Source organism: Melopsittacus undulatus, chromosome 3 (genome assembly GCF_012275295.1).
Source record: "Melopsittacus undulatus isolate bMelUnd1 chromosome 3, bMelUnd1.mat.Z, whole genome shotgun sequence".
Classification (NCBI taxonomy): domain Eukaryota; kingdom Metazoa; phylum Chordata; class Aves; order Psittaciformes; family Psittaculidae; genus Melopsittacus; species Melopsittacus undulatus.
Window position 1 is genome coordinate 47,820,951 of NC_047529.1, and position 22,237 is coordinate 47,843,187.

At 45.6% G+C, this 22,237-nt stretch overlaps 1 protein-coding gene across 2 annotated transcripts; it reads right to left on the reverse strand.

The window, feature by feature from the left end:
• Nucleotides 1–4,189: 4,189 nt before the first annotated feature.
• On the reverse strand, nt 4,190–9,475 carry TENT5A (terminal nucleotidyltransferase 5A). 2 transcript variants are annotated; one of them, XM_005153150.3, is made up of 3 exons: nt 9,427–9,475; nt 8,059–8,574; nt 4,190–7,031 (listed from the first exon to the last, which is right to left on the reverse strand). In XM_005153150.3, the coding sequence occupies exons 2-3, from the start codon at nt 8,491–8,493 to the stop codon at nt 6,252–6,254; spliced, it is 1,215 nt and encodes a 404-aa protein (XP_005153207.1). In that variant the 5' UTR covers nt 8,494–8,574; nt 9,427–9,475; the 3' UTR covers nt 4,190–6,251. The 2 variants fall into 2 exon arrangements, with proteins under 2 accessions (XP_005153207.1, XP_033916736.1); XM_034060845.1 differs by lacking the exon at nt 9,427–9,475 and adding an exon at nt 8,688–8,898.
• Nucleotides 9,476–22,237: the final 12,762 nt, after the last annotated feature.

Genomic DNA, 22,237 nt, shown 5'->3' on the forward strand with positions numbered 1-22,237 from the left:
CCAGATCCACAGAAACAGTTGGGAACAACTGTGCTACAAAAATTTCTGCAGAGGTTTCATGGGGGTTTCCCAAGAGCAGGTTCATAAAACTGAACTCAGCATTATTAATTTATTGCCTTCCAGGAACTGCAGATGCCTTTACTACAGGATACAGGGTTGATTTAGCCAACACTCAGCCTCATTCCTGGGAAATGGGGTTCCTGGGGATCTTTTTTTTCTAACACAATAAAATAAAAATGTGCTTTTGCAGCCAAGAGAAACTGCAAACTGTGACTTATCTAAGTGACAGCTTCCCTATCAGACTCATTTTAGCAAGGCGAGCACAAGACTTGAGACATTTCTCCATTTTAATTTATCAGCATGTACTTCAGCTTTCCGTGGTAGTGTTGCTCAGGTGATTCCCATTCTCACACCTTGCTTTTGCCTTCCCTCTTCCTCAGTCCTAAACACTCGTCTCTCCTTAAAAATAGAACTTAGTAAAGTGCGTCTCCATCATACCCCTCCTCAGTTTGGGAAGGAGGACTAATAGCACTCCAGATACTCAACTGGCGTTCATCTCTCAAAAAAAATCCCCCAAATTTAAGCAAACAAACTGGAATTAACTCACTCTAAAGCATAAGAGCATCCATCTGGGATTGGATTTTGAGATACATGCAAAGGCATTTGGATTGAGATGGTTTCCAATCCCCCAATTTCCATCTGCACCTTTGGGCATTGAGACTGCCACTCAGACTGCCTAAAATATTTTATAACTGAGCAAGTTAACAAGAGGAAACGTTAGGCCACATCCCCCTCCCTTCCTTGGCAGGAATGTGGGAGGAAAGGCAATGCTGCATAGGCAGGGATGCCGAGCGCATCCCCCTCTCCCAGCCAGGCTGGCCAACGGTCCCGTCCTGTGCTCGGCAGGTTTCAAAAGAGGCACTGTGCAGAAGGCGCCCGGCATTCGGCAAGGGGGCTGCTCCTGTGCCTGGAAAAACGAGCAGTCCCAGCAGCTTGTTTGTTTGTTTGTTTTTACAGGGGAATACAGGTTCACTCATCATTACAATAAGCACATTCAGGCTTGCGCTTAGCCAGTGTGAGCCTTCCAAGCCCAGAACTGTGTATGAATGAGCCTAGTAAGAGCTACATACTGCAGTCTTAGCCAATGTTTTTCAAATTTGGGTCAGTCTGAGGCACCGTGGTTGAAAAACTATTGCCATGAGCATTGTAAATTAATATTTTATATTCCCTTGAAGTGCCTTTTGAGGAAATTAGCCTTCATTACAGAGGCATCTCCCCTGTAAACACAGAAAACAGAAAATACCTCTGCTGACAAGGACAGCATTGTAGGGCAGGGAAGGAGAGTAAATGTTGAATTTGTGGGAAGAATTTAACTGATTCAGCAGCTGAATGAAACAGGCGTGTGCATCTCCACTCCCCAGCAGCAAACTGAGCTGCAGTACCTGCAGCACCCATCCCTTACAGACACCATACCTCTACACCCAGGAGCAGCACCACATTGCTCCCCAGACCTACTGAATTGGTAAGGCAGAATCGCAGAATCATAGAATCAGCTAAGCTGAAAAAGACCTTTAAGATCATCAAGTCCAACTGGTAGCTCAGGACTGCCAAGACCACCACTAAACCATGTCACTAAGTGTCTCATCTACCTGTTTTTTGTGGTGATTCCACCACTGCCCTGGGCAGCCTGTTCCAATGCCTGAGCACCCTCTTGGTGAAGAAATTTTTCCAGCCCCCATCAGAAACATCTCAAGGGCATTAGGACCCTCAGGCTGTTGTCACCATGGTGGTGTGCGATGCATAAGTCATGGGCATCATGAAGAGTTTCCGATCTCGGGTTCTAAACCTGGAAGGCAACAAGAGCATGGGGCTGCTGCGGCGCTGTTTCGGATTTCGGACTATGCACAGCCTACAGTGAATATTTTTGGCACTGGCTGGGGAGGTTCCTCTGGAGCTGAGTGCAGCCAGTCAATCGTGGCTGGCATGAGGCAGGGCTTTTCAAAACGTCTTAAGCTCCAATCGGGAAGCAGCCGAATGCTGCTCTTCTCAGAAAAGTGCTGCCCTTGTCCTTTTTTAATGAAAGAGAACTTGGTATTCAGTAGGAGCAGGCCAGAGCTATTTCAGACACGGAAGACAGCAGACACAAATCAATAGAAAAAAATAACTTCTTTTTATTTACAAAAAAAATCCAAATATTGGATGCTGTAAACAAAATTCACAATCTGTTCCCTCTACAGTCTGTTTTCCATCAGCTCTTTTTCTGTCTGTGACAAAGCCTATAGTCAAAATGTTCCAAAAGAGCAATCCAAGGAGCAGTTTGCTGCAACAGGATGCCTTGCAGAAGGCAACAGTTGTAAGGAAATCTGAGGGAAAGCAAATCTGCACAGACTCCTACAGACTGCAGGAGCCTGCAGTGCTTTAGCCAAGCTGTCTTGAAATTTGCAGGCTTTTTTTTGTTTTTTTCTTTTACTATTTATTTTGCTAGCAAACCATTATTACAACAGCAAAACAGTACACCGATTTTCTTCCTTGCAAGGGAAACTCTCTGCATAAAGAAAACCATAAAAAGAATATATTCAAATAGGAGCTGAATATGCAATTACAAATTTTCCTTTTCTGTGCAGTTTTACCTAACACACTTCATTTTCTCAGTTACAAAAAAAAAAAAAAGCCTTTTTTTCTGAACTGGTAGGAGCTTCTGACATCATGCAAACCAAGCATTTAATAAGAGCTGTTTTAGAAGTTTTGTGTGAAGGCCTTTGTGCAAGATAAAAGTATTTCAAGTGCAAGAAGAGAAACTAGAAAAAACATCATCTTTTTGGTCATCTAATTGCCCTTCTATTTTTAGAAGAAATGTTCTTGCATTCTGGAGGGCAGCTAAATCTAAGGGAAAAAAAAAATCCCATTTCAAAGCTCTTGGCTGTTTCACGAGCACTACATTTAACCAAGTTTAGTGCCCTGTTAGCTAGGAGCAAGTTCAGCTGCGGCACAAACGGTTTTAGTGTAATCAGGTCAATGCTTTTAATCAGTCCAGCTCTTTAAAAGGGACAGTGTCTCTTGCAGCACACATTCTAACATCTCAGTGGATGGGAAAAATGAAGTCTACAAAGCAAGAACACAGTCTTTAAAAGTACCAGTGTGCTGAAGAGAAGGGGGTAAAACAGTTTTAAAAAAGCCAGACTCTATGGAGGGGAAGGTGTGCAAACCACAGAAATAAACCAGCTTTGAAAAGGGGTTCTTATTTTACTCTTGGCCTGAACTCATGCCTTCTTCCCACCTCTAACACCAGGCATCTCTTAAGCTATCAGTCACAAATAAAACAAAGCTCCACCAGTTCCACCACTTGATCATTAACATATGCAAAACAGATCCAGAATACCTATATAATATATATAAGAACATATTATATATGTATCAAAATGCAAATGCTGAAAGGTGCAGTTTAGCTCAGAGCCCTGCTACATGCACTACAAGGTAACTAGCTGCTGTCAATCATTAAAAAACCACAATAAAATTTGAGCTGAGAAGAAGTAAATCAAAACTTTTTCAAGCAATGGGGAAAAAAAAGGGTCCTTCAAAGGAATAAATACATTGTGCTGTGTACTATCTGCGTTCCGTGGTTGTGGCACATCTATAGATTCTCAAACCCTTTAAAGGTGGATGACTCATTTACTTGCTGCAAATAGTTGTGGCAAGAAAAGACATACCACATTACCAGCTGATCCTATTTCCCCAGCCTTCCCCATAGCTTCCGCTAGCAAACACTCCCAGGAGCTGGAGGCAAGGGGAACTAGCAGGCCAAGAGCACCCAGCATGAGCCCTTTGGAGGCCGGAGGGGAACCTCACAGGCATCCAGGGGATGAAAAGGGCAGCCCCCAAGGAAGCGAATGTGGGGACGGGGTCAGAGAGCCAACGCTGGGAATGGCAATGAACCAGCTTTTAACGTTTCCTGAAGGTCTCACAGGGAAGGTGCTTCAGTAAACAAATCGGGTTCCTATTAAATTGCCTCCCGAGTGAAAAGTACAAAGCATGATAAAAATAGATGTACCTACTCGCTCCGCAGGGAAAACACACTGCCAGGACATGAGTCCTCTCCCCTGTCCCTGCCTTCTCCAACGCCAGTGCCTGCCTGCAGCCAGGCAGGACACAGCGAGTTTTCATTCAAAAGCCTGAATTCCCTTTTCTTTTCTTTTTTTTTTTTTCTTTTTTTTTTTTTTCTCCTCAGTAAGAAAAGAAAATACTAGAGTCAAGTGTCACTTAGTCATTAGATTTTCAAAGCCCAACAAAGAATTTAACACCTTCAGAGATGGCACTGAAGTGAAAACAACAGCGCAGCGGAGGTTGACTTTTTTCCCCCCCCTGCTGGTCTTTTAGGAGAGGAAATGAAAGTGAATAGTTATTGTTCCAATGTAAAGTGATTCCATTTAAATAAAGTACAGTACTGAAATTGTAAATGCAGTGTGACAACCAGATCAAAGATGTTTAATATTTGCATAAAAATATATATATAATATATATATATATATAAAATATAATTTTAAGCAATCGTGCAACACTCTTAAAAAGGTTTCATTTCACATTTGCTAAATTCTAGTGGTCCTGGAATGCTTAATGCATTCTATTAAAAATACTCCTTTAAATATTAACAATTAGTGTTCAAATCACCAACTAATACAATATTCTTTAGCTGTCAGGGGGCTTAAATAAACCTATCTTTGATCCACGTTCCACTGAATTACACATCATGGAGGTATGCAGTCACAACATTAGTGGGTTAAATGTCAAAATGGCATTACAGTACAAAATAGTTAAAAAAAAATCAGCTAGTCATATGCTTCTCCATCTGTGGAATTATTATGGCTCACAAGCAACCCACTGAATTACTGTAATCCTTGTTCTTGCAACCAAAGACATTATCTGAATCCCACCTTAATCCTGACTGGTTCATTTACTCCAAATTTCTCAGGTGTGGGTTAAAAAAAATCACTGCAAGGTGCCCAATGTCCTATGACATCCTGTTGCAAACTGGAAAACACATAGTACTTTATTTAAACATTCCTTAATTGCTACATTTTCCTAGACCACATTAATATATATTGTGTGTGTATATATATAGATATACACCTATAACATGTACATATATACACACACAAACATATATACACACATACACACACGTACCTAGGATAATAGCACACTGACATAACATTAACTCTATACAGGTATTTGCCAAGAAAAAAAATAGGGCATTTCCTCCACCACTTATTCACAAGCTTATGGGGTTTGTTTTTAATCCTCGTGTCCCTGATAAAACAAAATGCATGGTTAAACCACAAAACTATATTTTTTTATCACTTCAAATTTTATGAAGGCATCAGGCACTTTTGATTACTGTTGGTGTGTACAAATATAGCAACATCTTTCTTTTCTTTTATATATATATATATATATACTCTACTGTATCTTCTTTGCTTGGATAACTTATCTGCAAAATCTTTGGTCCTTGAGTATATTCTGTTTGCCACAGCTTGGCTTTCCTGCATTCTCACATTTTTAAAATGTGAAGCATGCACACAGCTGGAAAGAATGGACTTTGTCATCGTACGTGCTTCTGTTTTTATAACTGTACCAATCCACTACTGTTCATTTGGAGCAAGCTGTTTCTGGTAAAGCATTCTAGTCAAGCAAGCTATACATTCTATACGGTCAATCCACAGACGGCACTTGCTGCAAGCCCCAAATGCAGTAATTCCAATATACATTTTTATTCAGCTTATCTCTGCTTTATGCCTCTAACTCCTGAATATATATATAGAATTGATTTTTGTATTTTTTTTCTTTTTGTTGTTTTTTTTTGTTTTGTTTCTTTCATATTCTCCCTTTTGCAGATCCCATTCTAGAGTAAGAATAAAAATAAAAGAAAATAAGGCTTTCCCACCTTCTCTATGCCAAAGCTATGGGAGCAGATATTGCCAACCCATATTGTCATCAAGCATTCCTCCCTCACATATTTCAGGGGAAGCTGGTTGCTTTTAATGACAGGCCTCTTGTGCTCTGGGGTAGGATCCAATTATTCTGGGGTTCTTTCTCAATCATGCTCCCGTTATTTATTAGAAGAACCACAAGCTTTTCCCAAGCTTGAAAACTAGAGCAGATCATGATTGCACAAAACACCCCATTTCAAAGGGACGCACCGCCCCTTCCTAGGTCTTAGAAAATGTTCTCCCCACTGGGTCTACTAATTTCAGTCCCTAATTACAGGGCAGCCAAGTAGAGTATGTGTGCTGCTGGCAAGGGAACACCGTCTGAACCTGGGCAATATAGTAATTGCTGAAGTTGGCATCTGCTACGTATGGGGCTGGCTGGTAATAGCAGGTGACATTGGCCACATTGGGGATGATATTTTGCTCAGCTAGGACCCGGATGGCCAACATGGTGATTAGATTCAGAGTCTGTCTCCTCTCATGTCCCATCAGACACACTGTGCTCTCATTCACCACACCGTGAAGGGTCATGAGATAGTCATACTTGCGGTCCTCTAATCCCACAAAGTGGTTCTGCAAGTAAGACTCCAGCTTTCTCTGCTGTTCTCCAATGTCTGAGAAGTCAATGAAAAACCTTGAACACATGTATCTCTGCAGGGACTTAATCTCGGACTCGGAGGCAGCCCTAAAGCCCCTTACCAAAAGGTTGCAGTACTTCAGAAGACCACCTCCTCGGATTTCTTCTGGGTTTCTGGTAGCAATTATCTTGTTACAGAGGTGATCAAAGGCTTCCTGGAAACACCCATAGACGCTCTCACCAATGATAGTCGGGTGAAACGTTTCAGTCATCGGATTCTCTGAGCACTCATAAAAAAGCAGCAGGGAGTCCAGCTTGATTTGAAAGGAATCGACACTGAATTCAAACTGCCGCCTCAGAGAGTCCACAAATTTCAGCTCCACATTTTTGCCACTGTTGTTGGACAGGGAGATGAGACTCCATCGGTCTGAATCATTGCATACTTTTACCATTTTCTGCACATAAGCCTCCTATAATTGGAAAGACAAAATGAGCAAATGAAGACACAGATGCAAGAAGTTTCCCGTTCAATGCATTTGTTTGCATTTCCTAGCTCCCCCCGCCGGCCTATTAACCCCCCCCCCCCCCCCCGGACCTTGCATTTCATAAAGGATTTCACAGAGTGTGCAGACACAAACCAGAGGAGAAATGCTTAATGTGAGAGCCTGGAGTGCTATCATTGCAAGGGAATGGCAGGGGAGAGGTTCTGCCAGGACTGTGCTGTGCAAGGGAAACATATGGCAACACTGCTTCTTTCAATCACTTCTAAATACATCTACACATGAAGCCCATGGCACGCATGCCAACTGTGCATGCACCCCCCACAAAGGTCACTCCTACAATCAACTAAGAAATCTTTTTTATCGCTTTCCACTTCTTTCTCCCCTCCCCACAAAAATAACTAGCAAGTGCTCATTCCCTCTAATCCTGCCCTTTCAGTGCAGGTTCCACAAATCTGCCCCATATTCCAAAAATCCTTCTAAAATATCTTAAAGGCATTCAGCCTAACTAACTCATGCCATCTCCGAGAGAAGGGAATATGCATCTCCTCTGGCGCATTATGCACACGAGAAAGCGTGCCTTGCAGATGCGGTTTCCTTCTCGCAGACATTAAAGCCACCCAAGTTCCCCCCAGAGCCACACCGGGAAGCGTGTCTGGCAAACCAAGCTGCCGCAGAGCCGAGCTGGGAGATCTGCAGTGCCCTGCACAGGTAAGCCAATGCTCCCAGCGAGTCAATGCTCCCAGCAAGTCAAATGAGAGAGAGGGAGGAAAGACTCACTAATCCAGAGGAGTCCCCAGCAAGGGCGCTTTACTGCAAACTCCTCCTCGGTTTTAAGTGTGGGGTGCAAAAATCACTCACGGTCCCCGGTGGGGTGTGGTGGTAGCTGAACCCCTCAGTGCAGCCCTCCATCCCCGCAGGGGAAGATGCCCGCTGACCGTAGGCAGGAGCTTGCACCTGCCAGCTCTGGGAGCCTGGGTACACAGGACAGGTTTACCTTGAGGGTGAGCGGCGTGATCTTCTCCTTGTTCACCCCCTCGGGTAAGAAATCCAAGAGGCAGTCCAAGACCACGTCTTTCACAGTCTGAAACTCGGCTTCCCCTTTCAGATCGGCGCAGAAGATGAGGTCCAAGTCCTTGTAGCCCAGGCCGCTGTCCTGGTGGAGAACATGGCTGGCGGCCGAGCCGTTGAGTCGCACGTCCCGCAGGCCGATGCCCTTCTCCTCTAACCGGCTCCGCACCACCTTGACTATCTGGCGGGGCTGCATGGCCAGCGTGGGGAAGTTGCCGCGGCCGTGGATGGGGATGGTCTCGCTGAGGATGCGATCCAGCCGCTGCACTTGCTCCCAGCTCAGCACGTTGCAGTGCGCGCTCTCGCAGCCGCCCGCGTAACTCCCGCTGGGGCTGCCGCCGGCCTTCTCATCGTCTGCCATGGTGCGCGGCCGCCGCCTCCCCGGGTTGGATGGCACCGTTCCGGCTCCTCGCCGCTCCCCCGGGGTACTCTCCCTCCGCGCCTGGCAAAAGAGGGAAAGCGAGCGATCAGCCGCGGCGCGCACCCGGCGCCGGAGCTCCGCTCCCCGGCAGCCGCCCCGCTCCGCCGGACGGCGGCAAAGAGGGGGGCACGCACCTACTGAGGGAGTTAAAGAATAAAAAGTCGGAGGCAGGAAAAAGCCGCCGGAGCCAGGCGGTGCTGCAGGGCAGGGGAAGGGAAGGCTCCCAACCTGCACAGCCACCGCTGTCCGCGCCCCGCCGGGGCTGAGGCCGCCCCGCGCCGCTCGCTGCCTCCGCCGCCTGCCGCCGTCTCCGGAGCTTTCCTGGTTGTGCCCGGGAAAGGTCCCCAGTAGTTTTTATACGGGGTTTCTCCGCTCTTCCGGGGCTCCGAGTCACGGCGCCCGCGTCCCGCCCCCTCCATCTGCATGGCCGGCCTCGGCGGTGCCCCCGGCACGCCCACGCCCCGCGCACCCACGGGCCGCCCCGCCGGCCTCCCGCTGCACGGCTCGGCTCGGTTCGGTTCGGCTCGGGACGACCCGCCCCTCCGCGCCGGCGGAGTGCCCAGCGCGGCCCTGCGCGGCTGCCCCGCCCCACGCGCGGGCCCGCTGGAAAACCCGCGCAGCGCAGCCTCCCTCCCGCACGGCTTTGGCCGCTCGCCGAGGGGGGAAGGCAACAAGTGTAACACCGCTCCCTGCCCCCGCGGGGGGCGCGGACTCCCCCGGCTCCTGCCGTGCCAAGATGCGTGCTCGGGGCCCCTAGCTCAGCTCTGCCGTTCATTCCCCATTTTTCAATTCTTTTTTCCCTGCCTTTTACACACCACCCCCCGCCCCCTCCTAGACATTCTCGATTATCCCAGGCACAGCCAAACTTCATACCAGAGCGCCGAAATTTGGCAAGGGCCCCGCTTCGAGCAGATGCCGAGGATCCCGGACCGTGTGGTTTGAGCTGCTTAGCGACTGACCGAGATTTTCAAAGCCGCCTGCGGCAGCGCAGCGCCGGCTTGCCCGCCCTCCTCGCCGGCGAGGCGGGGGAAAGAAAACCCGGAGAGCACGGAGGGGTCCGTGCTTTCCGTGGGAGCATCTTGTCTATGAAGTACAGCTCCGATAACGGCGGAGCAACAGAAAAAACATAGATAATGTATATACTATGCCAACATACATATATATATATAATTTTCAATTACATTTTTGTATTTTATTTAGTAACAATGGATGTTTCTGCTTGTTTTTCACCTGTTCAAAGTGCCAAATACACATACAAACACTATTTGAAACAGACTAAGCGCAGGGTCCCCCTCCGCATGCACCAGTACGGGCGGACGCTGTGACGGGCGTGCGCAGCTGGCAGCCCCCCCCTGCGGCCCCAGGGCGCACCTCGCGCAGCGCCACGCTGCAGACAGCGGGGTGCGCGGAGAGAAGCGCTGGGGGGGGGGGGGGGGGGAAGGGAGGGGGAGCACAGACAGGACGGAGGTATTGCGTCACCGCTCGCAGCTTTGTGACGCGCAGAGGGAGGGGCCAATGGGGCTCGCGGCTGCATGACGCGCGGCCTCCCTAAAACGGCGGTTCGCCCAGAGGGGCTTGGGGGGGCGGTGTATGAAGGACCCCCCATTTTTAGCACCCCGCTATTACCTCCCGCTGTGGGATGGGGCTGGGAGGGGGTTGTGGCCCCCCAGAAAGGGAAAACCTCTGTTCCAGGAGAGCTGGCACGCTTTAAACGCACCCCCCCCCCTCTTTAAAACGGGCGGGGACCCCGCGCCGTCGGTGGCCGGGCGGTACAGGCGGGGAAACCCCCTCCATCCCCCGCCGCCGCTGGTCGTAGCCGTGGGGCAAGGCCGCCCTCTGCCGGGGGCCGGGCGCGCTCCCGGGGGATTGGCGAGGGGGCACAGCTGTGCGGAGAGGAATAGGGCAGGAATACTTGACCTTACTGTGGCTGGTGGGGTGGGCTTTTGGGGAGCGGGGAGAGGAAGAAAGCTTTGATTCACAGCCCAAATACCCTCTGGCTTCCTTAGTACAGTGTAAGCCCGGAGTTATATTGCAGTGAGATAAAGAGAGGGGGTGACCTCATCCCGTGCCTCCTTCATGAGGCACCTCATGGGTGCCACTCACGGGGTGCTAGCCCATGTCCTGGCCCGGTGAGCCTGAGAAAGACAATCCAGCTGACCAGGAAAAAAGATTTGTGGAGTTCTGTGCCAAAGCACTTACAAAAAAGGGGAAGGAGTTAGAGGGAGGAAGAAGCAGGAAGCTTTTAAAACCTGGATTCATACAAGCATATGCTGCCTGAAAGCAGAAGCGGAGTATCATGCATCTGCCAGCTCGGTGAATGGGGCTTGCCAGATTATTTCTGTATTTAAAATAAATATTTAGACCAAGAGGGGCAGCAGCTGGCCTGCTGAAGGAAGCTTGTAACCTGCTGTTGCCAGTGGGTCTGAGCCACTGGCTGCTGATGCTCTGCTCAAGGAGCCTGGACTCTGCCTGGATGCTGTAGAAGCATAGTATCATTGAATGGTTTGGGTTGGATGGGACATTAAAGCTTATCTAGATCCAACCCCCCTGCCATGGCCAGGGACACCTTAGATTGGGTTGCTCAAAGCCCTGTCCAGCCTGCACTTGAACACTGCCAGGGATGGAGCATTCACAGCTTTCCTGGACAACTCATTCCATTGCCTCACCACCCTTACAGTAAAGAACTTCCTCCTTATATCCAATCTAAACTTCCCCTGTTTAAGTTTTAACCTATTACCCCTTGTCCTATCACAACAGTCCCTAATGAAGAATCTCTCCTCAACATCCTTATAATCAGCCTTCTCTTCTCCAGGCTGAACAGCCCCAACTTTCTCAGCCTGTCTTCATATGGGAGGTGCTCCAGTCCCCTGATCATCCTCGTGGCCCTCCTCTGGACTTACTCCAACAGCTCCATGTCCTTCTTATGTTGGGGACACCAGAACTGTACACAATACTCCAAGTGGGAACACTTCCTCAAACCAGCCGTGCATCCCACCCAGAGAGGAGAGTGCCAAGCATTGCCCACATCCTTGTGGGACAGAGCTGGTGCTTGAAGTTCCTTGGGCTGAGCCGGGTCAGTGGGCTCCCAGGGGTCTTGCAGTGGGGGCTGCCTGCCAGCAGTACTGAGGCATTGCTGCCCTCAATGCATATTTAGGAAACTCACGAAGGTTAAAACACAACAAAACTGAGCAGCTCCCCATTCCCAGCCTGGCTTCACTCGGATGAACCACAGCTCACTACAGCATGTGATTTAATCTTTGCAAGGGAGTAACTACCTCCTTATAAGCAAAGTATCAGTGTCACTGCAGCCAGATAACTGATTTCTAGAACAAGGGCAAAGATCAGATCTGCTGGCTCATCCCATGTTAAGCTGGGCCATCCCCAGGAAACTGAGAAAACCCTGGGTGGAATTAGTCAACATTTCATTTAACTTGTGTTTCTCAGCATGTTGCAGTGAAATTTTCACAGTATTTCAAATACTGCAGAATGTATTAGTGCATTTACCCTGGCCAGTAGGATTTCACACTGTTTTATATGCATCTTCTTTTGCTTCCCCACAAAGTGTGATTTTTAATCTCTCTTAAACTGTTTACTTTCACACTTCAGAAAAAAATCAGGCAGGCATTCACTCTGGAGAATGCCGTTCTGCTGAAGACAGGGTGAATGCAGTTCAGAAGGAAGCTTTGCTAGAGAAGCAAGGCCAGCCAAGCCCTGCCCTCACCTCACCCTCCCTTCCTCAGTGTAAGCACCTGCACATCACCTCCCACTCACTTGAAAGAAGAGAAGAAATCATTTCCAGTCAGAATCATTGCAGTTACAATTTCTCCAGAAAGGTGCAAGGGAGAGATATTAATCATCATGCTCTTTGTATAAATTAAGAATTATTTGCATCAATGTACTATTCTTTTAACTTTTTCCCCCCCTAAATAACGGAGACAAGGTAAAAGGTGCTGCTTTTTCTTTCTTTTTTTTTTTTTTTTTTTTTAGTAAACTGTCTAAATATAGGGGAAATAGAACTTTTTCAGTACTTTATCTAGGGTACATCTATACATTTTTTGCTCTTCTGCCCTACTTGAATGTGAAAGCCAATGTCGCCTTAACTGAGTAGAAATCATTAAATTGTAGCAAGAAATTGAATGAGGGTGAATTTCATTGCAAGAAATTTAGAAATATTTGCATGAGTTACAGAGGTCATTCTAATTATGACTGATACCAGTAATGCTGCTGCTAATAAAAGCATTAATTCAGCTCATGAACAGGCTTTGTCCCTTTAATGACAAACACAAAGTGGGGTTTTTTTTTACTTGTTGATGTGAGCAGTAATTCTTTGACAGAATTTTGATCATATTATTCACAGAGGTTGTTTGTATTGCCCATCAATTAATAGGAGTGCAAGATGTGTGATGTGAATCATGTCTTTCTGTAGGGTGGCACAATATTGTTCAATTAGTCCCTTCACCTCCCCCATACTCTCAGTCCTGCTGTAGAACAAATGAAGATTAAGAGCAATAAATATATTTCTGTATGCTTTTGTGTAAAGTTATCTGATAAAGTCCTTAGTGTGAGCTGTTCATTCATCTCAGATGCATAGGAGGGAGCATGGTCTCTAGGTGTATTCTTCTGAATGCAAGAATTGTCAGTATTTTCTTGACTGAACTACATGTGCCTTGACTAAAACAATATTCTGCTTCTCTTCTGGCCATGACATGGTGCCTAAACCAAAATGACACTCCTTGGTTGTGCCTATACTAGGAATTGGTACCCTTTTGGTGCCCAGCAGGAGCAAAACTTACAGTTTGGCTCTTTTCCAAGAGGAATTGAGTTTGTGTGCCACAGCTGCTCTGCCAATGCAGCCAGTGTGTGGTATTTATGGACAATCAGGGGATTCGCTTCTCAGCAGCAACACTACTTCAGTCCAAAAGCTAGTGTTGACTCAGCAAGAGGTGTTTGTTTTTGTTAAAAACATAACAAACATCAATACTGCTGTCATCACTAGGTATTAAAAGCAGCAGCCTTTTGTCTCTTGTTGACTTGGCAGAAACAAAGAAGTCTAGGAAGGGCCTATGAAGCCTAAAAAACTCCCTGCAGAATAAATTTGGAAAAAAGACGAAGCACAAATTTATCACAATAGTGTTGTGGATAAAAAAATATATTATTCCTCCTCTCTTTCATTTCTTTCTTACCCTTCTTTTAAGGGCAGTTACAATGGAGAGAGAAATGGCAGGTACCTTCATGATGGTTTTTCCTGTCTTCTCTTGACAACCTTAAAATGAAAATAGATGTTCAATATAATAAAAAAGCCATAGACTCTATCAAGACGGACATCAAGAAGCACCATTTCCAGCTGATTAAATGCACGGTGTGCTGAGCATGGATGAGCAGCCTGGGTAAGGGGAGCCCCATGGCTGCCTTGGCAACTCTGGCTGCAACAGGAGTGCTGGAGGTCACAGTGGGGTTCGGTTGCTCCTCATTCACCCACCTCTTGCTTAGTAGCCCTCTCTGTTTCTGCTTACACCTTAGCATAGCTGGCTTGGCCTCTCTTACAGAGTCCAGTAGCAACTAAAACATTAAAAATGAGGTCTTGCCCTAATCTTTGTTCTTTGCGTGCTAGAGATGGAAAGACATCACTGGGCAGCAATCACTAGAAAACTCCTTTATATTATTCACTACACAGTTATCTTGCTGGCAACAGCAGCTGTATGAATGAAGAGTATTCCTTGCTGGAGAATATTGGCTCTTTGCCCTTTTCCTTCTCTGCCCATTGCTTCACACACATCTGGTGGCAGCTGCTCTGGGCAGCCCCTGGCTCCATCCTGCCGACCTTGCAGCACCATCTGGGTGACCCTCTGGTGTGCTGGGTGTGTTACAGACCTTCTCTGTGGTGTGTTACCTCAGACCAGAGAGTGGAGAGATGCCAAGGAGCCATTAGCCAACAGGATAGAAGTTCAGAGAACTCTGGACTTGGATGGTAAATGTTGTGAATTATCGTAGAATCCTAGAATGGTGTGGGTTGGAAGGGACTGTATAGATCACAGAATCATAGAATAGTTCGACTTGGAAGGAACCTTTGAAGTTCATATAGTCCAACCCTCTGCAATGAGCAGGGACATCTAGAACTAGATCAGGTTGTCCTGAACCATATTCAGCCTGGCCTCGAATGTCTCCAGATGCATCCACCACCTGTCTGGGCAACCTGTTCCAGTATTTTACCACCCCCATTGTAAAGAGTTTTTTCCTCACATCCAGCCTGAATCTCCCCTCTTTTAATTTATAACTATTACCCCTCGTCCTATCACAACAGGACATGATAAAAAATGTCTTTGCATCTTTCTCACCTCACAAGAATACTCAAGTCTGATTTTAAAATTCTTTTCAAAGACCTTGTATTTCTCTTGCATGTATGTGCAAAATAGTCTTCTGATACCTTGATATTCTATAGTTCACATGGATTTATCTCAAACATTTATTTCTGGTCTTGACATTATCAAAAATTCTTACATCTTATGATGGAATAGTCTATAGGAATTAGCACTGGAATTAATATTGATTGTTGGAGTAGTCAATACTGAGGTTCTCTGAATAAAATGAAAATGCAAGATATCTAGAAAATGTTTTTTCAAAGATAAATAAAATAAATCTTTGTGCTTTCAAAGTACTACAGTTCTATTAGTTTGGTTTCTTTCTGCCAGTTTTCACTGGAAAGATGTTTTACTCATCCTGTGAAAAATGTCAGTGTTTGGACTAATGCTGCATTGCTTTGAAAAGGTGCAGTTTGAAGTAGGCCAAATTATCAGAATTTTCTGATGAGCCTGCCAGCAGCTTTTTGCAATTCTTCTGAGAAAGTGTGTGTTAAATGAAATAGTAGCATTCAACATGTGTGTCGCTGCTACAGCCACAGGCCAAGTCAAGAGATCAGGGCACCAAACAGTTCATCTATCAAAAGACATATTCCTGCCTCACCTAAGGAGTTTGTAGCCTACATGTACCAGCAAATATCAGTGTCTTGCATTAGCTAAACCCATCAGCTCCCAGAGGAAGGAGTGCTAGGGTGATCTCCTGAGAAGGATTTCATAGTATCACAGAATCATAGAATAGTTAGGGTTGGAGACGACCTTAAGATCATCTAGTTCCAACCCCCCAGCCACGGGCAGGGACACCTCACACTAAACCATATCACCCAAGGCTTCATCCAACCTGGTCTTGAACACTGCCAGGGGTGGAGCATTCACAACCTCCCTGGGCAACACATTCCAGTGCCTCATCACCCTAACAGTAAATAATTTCTTCCTTATATCCTGTTTAAGTTTTACCCTGTTACCCCTTGTCCTATCACTACAGGCCCTAATGAAGAGTCCCTCCTCAGCATCCCTGTAGGCCCCCTTCAGATACTGGAAGGCTGCTATGAGGTCTCCACGCAGCCTTCTCTTCTCCAGGCTGAACAGCCCCAACTTTCTCAGCCTGTCTTCATACATGAGGTGCTCCAGTCCCCTGATCATCCTCGTGGCCCTCCTCTGGACTTGTTCCAACAGTTCCATGTCCTTTTTATGTTGAGGGCACCAGAACTGCACACAATACTCCAGGCGAAGTCTTATGAGAGCAGAGTAGAGAGGCAGGATCACCTCCTTTGACCTGCTGGTTCTCAGATCTGGGGCTGTAGCTGGACAAAGGAAGCAGCAAAGGCAAAGCAAGCCTCTTGTCTCCTCTGTGCCAGGCAGGCTGCTGTCTCACCCTGTGAGGCATGGGATGGTGCAATCCTGGAAAACCCCTCTTCTCTAGTTCATCTGCATTTAAAACAGCCATCCTCTCAGATTGAAGTTTTTTCCACTTACATACTGTTGTGTTTTAGCCCATATTTGCCCATGGAATTTAAATGGGATTAAAAGGAGCCACACAAAATCCAGGTATTCCTAATTCATATGGCAGCCAAGAATAAGATCTTTTTTTTTTTCTTTTTTTTCTCCTGAAGAGGCCACATTTTATTTTGGTCTATAGGATAGTTTAAAGCTTCAGTCTTTCTACCCACATAGGAAAAACAAACTCCCAGTGTTTCATGACTCATGCATTTGTGAAACCCCAGTTTCTTATGACTGATAGGATTTTATGTCGATTTTACTTTTCTATGTTTTGTTTATCCTACAACGCATTAGGCTCATGTGGGAATACTCCCATGGATTTCAGCATTCTGCCTGTTATTCAGGAGAGCTGGAGAAACTAATCATTTCAGATTTAAACAAGCTGTCCTGCTTTTGGAACAGCAAAATGCAGTGTGAAAATACACCATGTGAACTACCAGAAATTGGGTTACTATTCATTCAAACAGAATTGGTTTCACAGATTCAAAGCCATAATTTAGTTTCACCTACTACAAACCAAAAGCCATTTTACCAAGTACTTTCACTATCAAGACTATGACTCCTGATGGGGTCAGAGCACCTTTCAGTCTTGATTAAAGTCTATAAATGCTGGAAATTAACTGGATTACTACGGAAAATTTATTCCATTACCTAATTAACCTCACTGTTAAAAATGTGCATAATGTTCCTATTTGGAGGGCATGTTTGCATAGAATGGGAATGTTTGCACTGAATTTAGTTGCCATACAATGAAATTATGTTTATTCCCAGAATGCAATTCTTAGCAACTATTAAAAAGTGCGATATACACATTTGGTTTTTCTTCTGTCTAAAACTGCCTGTTGAAGTACTACTTACAAGCATCTGGGCAAAGGCACAGCATAAATTCCTCAGCTGAAATCCCACATTGCTAGTCATCTCACCCAAGTCTACTGAAGATAGCTGTCTAAAGAAGGTTTCCAATATCTAGCTGCTCCCAGAGGGACAAAATGGGTTTGTTTAGAGCTGTGCATACGTCAACAGCCAATACATAACCATTACACATCCTGGAGTAGATTTTGGTAGAGTTGTATGGACTTTCTGGTCCTTTGGCCTAGAAGCAAATAAAGTGCCTTGAAGATGAAAGAATGAAACCAAGCATTTTAGGGCTGTGCAAGTGGGGACACCATCAAAACACTGTGCAGCAATGGACCAAAAGGGTGTGAGAGACTCTGTCTAAGGAGGCAAAGAGCTGGAAGGTACCCCAGTCTATTTGTGCATATTAGAAGAGACAAATAGGGTTTCTGATGGGCCCAGTATGCCACCCACCATTTGAAAATCACTGTTTGTTTCGGGTATTTTGGCAAGCAGTAGCTTTTCCCACAGGGCGTCACCATGCTGGGCTGGTGTGCACTGCTGTCCTACCTGAATCCTGGTGCTGCCTTGGCTTTTCCAAAATTGCAAGCTAGTAGGGATCTGTTCTTAATTTGCTTTGCATATTTCTCAATCTCCAACCAAACTGTTACCCAGAATAAGAGGTCATCCTTTTCTTTTTTTTTTTTTTGTTTCCTTAATCCTCTCTTCTTTTCCCCACCACAGATGATTTTCAGCTCTTCCCATGCTGATGATGGCAGCTGGAGCAAGGACCTGGTTTGGAAACATGCCTCTGTAACAGACAAGAATGCAGCGATGCACTTTGCCAAAACACCCACCCACAGGACTCCTCTTTTCTGTCATGGGTCTCCGTTTCCTGCATGGGAAACCCATCTCCTCTGCACGCTGTACTGCTTTGGTATGCTAGATAGAAAGACAAAATACTGACAGTGAAAAGTGTTTAGTCAGAGCATGGAGAAAAAGGAGCTCGGCAATTTATCAGCTGCATTTCAAAGCAAAAATAGGATATTTTGGAAGCAAAAACAAAACCACCACCACAACAAAAAATATATTCAACCAAACAGAACAAACCAGCATTTCTTCCAAATTAGAAAAGGGAACATGTCATGAGTGGGGGGAAAAAAAGGGGGGATTTTTTCCCATGCAAGACTTTTCCTCCAGGAATGAGAACTGATACAAACCGGTACCTGCAGCAGGTTATTATGTAGCAGTGTGCCCTGCCTGCACCTCACTGGGATGGGCAGAGGCTCTCTCATCAGAGAGCCTCTTCTGATGAGAAGACTCTAATCTGTGCTGCCACTGCTCTTGCTTAGACTCTGCAGGATCCCAAACTTGTGTCGAGCCATCACCTCCCACAGCTGCAGGTTACCACCCATCCTTGTGAGAGGCAAGGCAGGGACCCTGGGACTCCAGCCCTTCCTGAGCATCAGCAGGGCATTGCCGGAGCTATTTGGTGCCGAGAGGGATGGACAGCTGCACAGTAGCAGCTGCAACCCAGTTTTAGCTCAGAGAGGGTTACAAACTTTCTTGCTCTGCAGGGAGTTGTTGCTTCCCTGAGGAGCAGTTTCTGGAGCACAGAAATCTTCACTGAGCTCTGTCACTTAGGCATGGGTCTCACTGCTTTTGAAGACCTCAGAAATCAGCAGTGCTTAGGAGCCAGGAGCCTTCAACTGATTGAGAAAGGACAGACCAGCTCCTGCCCACAGCTCCTGCTGAGCTTGGAGCTCAGCTGCCGCCCCCCTGCTCAAGAGGCAGAAGCAGCCTCTTCAGAGCAGCAGCTTCGGCTCCTTGGTCCTGCTGAGCTCAGCAGTAGCCCAGCTGAGCTCTGAACCATAAGATGGCTTTGTGCATGGATAAAAATAGTAAGGCATGAATTACATTAACACCAAAATAAGGGCAACTGCTGCATTTCTGTTCTTTTTTTACTGTTAAACCCTCACAAGGCTAAAGGGCAGAGACTAAAAGTCCAGGTGCAAAAACTCTCTTAGGCACAGGACTACATGGCCCTTTTAGCTCCCACTTGTTTCTGGACATACTCCTTGAGCATTTAAAGTTTCATGTGTCATTGCTAAGGAGTAAGGAGTAGATACGCTACAGTGTAACCTCAGCCCTCCACTGGGATTGCAGGAAGGAGCTGAAGTGGAATGGAGCCTTCCTTTCCAGCTCTGATGTTTGAATGTTCCCCATCACAGTGGAAATCTTCTGAGACAGCTCATCAGAGCCAAAATGTGGAGAGCATGTTGTGAAATTCCATCCTTTTGAAAGGGAGACTTGAGCTTGCCTCCTACTCATACCCAAACTTTATCTTATCCTGAGCAACAGCTTCAGCTCCCTCCCAGTTCAGACTTGGACAACATCTTCTCCTCAAGTCTTTCCCTGACATTAAGGAATTTCTTTGTGGTTGTACAATTGTGCATCTGAAAGTGCCATCAAGTGTTACAGTCCTGTGGGTAACCTGGTAAATTGAGTCAGGGTGAATGGCATACTAATATTATTAATCCATTTCTTCTTCCCCTGCTGCAGACCGGTGTTGCTTTTCTACCCCCCTAGAGTTTCTTATTTACCAGTATTACCTTTGTTTCATTTGCCACTGAATTCCAGATAATGCCTCTTCCAGGAGACCTGTTGTCCTAAAGCAAAGCTTCAAAGAAAGATTCGTATTCCACATGCCAAATGCTGCTGCTACCATTCCTACTAGAATAACACAGGAAGGATTTTGGCTCTAGGTATACAGAATTTTATGAAGAGACAATCTGTGCTTTTATACAGAAGGTCCCACAAACAACGCTTGATTATTTCTTGAAGTGGTACACAGAAGTTCTCTATTCAAGAGGAATGATTTCCCATCTTTCTGACAAACCCAGGATACCATTCTGGTAAGAGCTGTGTGTTTCTGCCCAGTCCACTGATGAGACAACTTCATATGAAAAAGCTTCCTGTGCTAGGCAATGCACTGCCAGCCATCCAACATGGTATTTCACAGCAAGGAAGGAATAGTACATTATCCCTTTTTTGCTGATTACATCACACTGTGTTCCCACTTGAGGGAACATGTCCATCTTTCCAGGATGGTAAGTATCCACCACATGACTTACGGCACTTTATTGCACTGAAAAATTGCACCTTGATTGCTGTTAAGTAGCACATGCCCAGTAAATGTTTTTGCTGTGTGCATCCTTCCAGCATCTTTCTTGCATTACATCATCTATGTAAGCAAGCCAGTCACATTTTAAAAGCAGCTGATCCCCTGCAGGCAAAGCAAATTCATTTTCGTATTAATTAAAGTGTGCAGCTTTTCATCACTCACTGCCTTCCTCACCTAAATTTCAGTCTCTCAGAAGCCTGGATGTGCCCAGAGTCAAAATAAGCCTCAAGTCCTGCTGTGCCAGCCCTGTGAAGAGGATGGGGTACAGACATCTCCCATTGCATCCCCACTGACCTCATGGCAAGTCAAACAGGAAGCCAAAAGCAAGGCAGCAGGACAGGTGAGCAGGCAGGCAGAGGAAGAAGCCCTGAGGCTCAGGAGAGTGGGTTGACCAAAGAGGCAGTTAATTGCTAAGAACAGAGGAAACCCAGATCTAACTGAGGAAAATGCCAAGGCCATTTCTGCTTTGATGGTGGCTGCAACTGCTCCACCAGCTTTAGTCTCTGGCTGCCTCCTCCTCTGTTTTCTCTCCCATGGGCAATGTGCCCAGGACTGAGAGAGAATTGCCAGGAGGATTCTCACAGCACTTCCAGCAGCTACTCTGCTTAACAGTAGTTGCCTCTGATTGCTGATGTGGTCACATATTAAAAGCACAGGATTATCATATGCCCTTCAAAGCACCACACCTGCCGAATACACAAAGCTAGGGATGAGCAAAACCACTCTCTGCTAACAACAACATGGAAATAATGGGTCAAAAACAAAGCCTGGAAATGATTTTGCCATTTTGCCTCTATGATCCTGAGCTGATTTGTTTTTAAGGAGTTCTGGCATTGCTCCAACAGGCTACATTTTCCAGGGTTGAGATATCCATTTTCTCTGGTCTTTTCAGTATGGCTGCCACTGAATTTTTAAGCATCAACCCAATTTGCCAGTCATGAGATTATTGTTGGTGTGCAAAATGACGCAGAGAATTAAAAATAACCATGCCAGTAGATATAAAGTCAGTTGGTTTAAGGCTTAGTTAGAGGTTTAAGTGTCATTTGCAAGTACCTGAGTTCCAGAACAGGCTGTTTAGTAAGTCAGTGCTATAGACAGCCACACAATGCCAATCTGACTCCTTTGCTTTTCAGAGGTCAGCTTAGGATATAGAAAAAACACCCAGGCACTCATTTTAGTACTGAATAGGTCAGTGCTTTAATCGCATGTGAGGAAAGCCAGTAGCATATTCAGATATACTTAGCTCAGCTTAGCTCAGAGTGATTGTATTGTGCATATGTTAGGCTGTATCATACAACACAGCACAACAAACACATGGTCCACAAAGGCATAAGTGATTGAATCCAGCTATGTAAAAAAGATGCAGGTAAAATTTCAAAAATCGAATTTCCTATTGGTTTACTTACTTTTGCAAAATAAATCTTTTAAATAGGAGCATTTTGAGCTAAGGAATTAGTTAAAAAAAAAAAGGAGATGTATTTAATCAGCCATTTAAGCTGAAGAAAACAAGGTTTTTTAACATGAAAACAATTATTTTCTCAAGCTATCTCTTTCTTTATTCCAGAATATATGTGATTTTTCCATTTTGTTGGTGGGCAAATGCCATGCATTTAAGTGCAGTTTATAACCCTTCTAATGACTAATGTGGAAGACATTTGCAGCCCTCAGTGTTGAGACAAATTACTGTCACATGGCAGCAGAAGCTATTCAGGTATCCTAAGCCACTCTTACTCATTGTCTCTTTTTCTTGTCTATGTATTTTTATGCCTACATAAAAAATAGGACTCTCTATGGTCTTTAATGCAAATTAGAC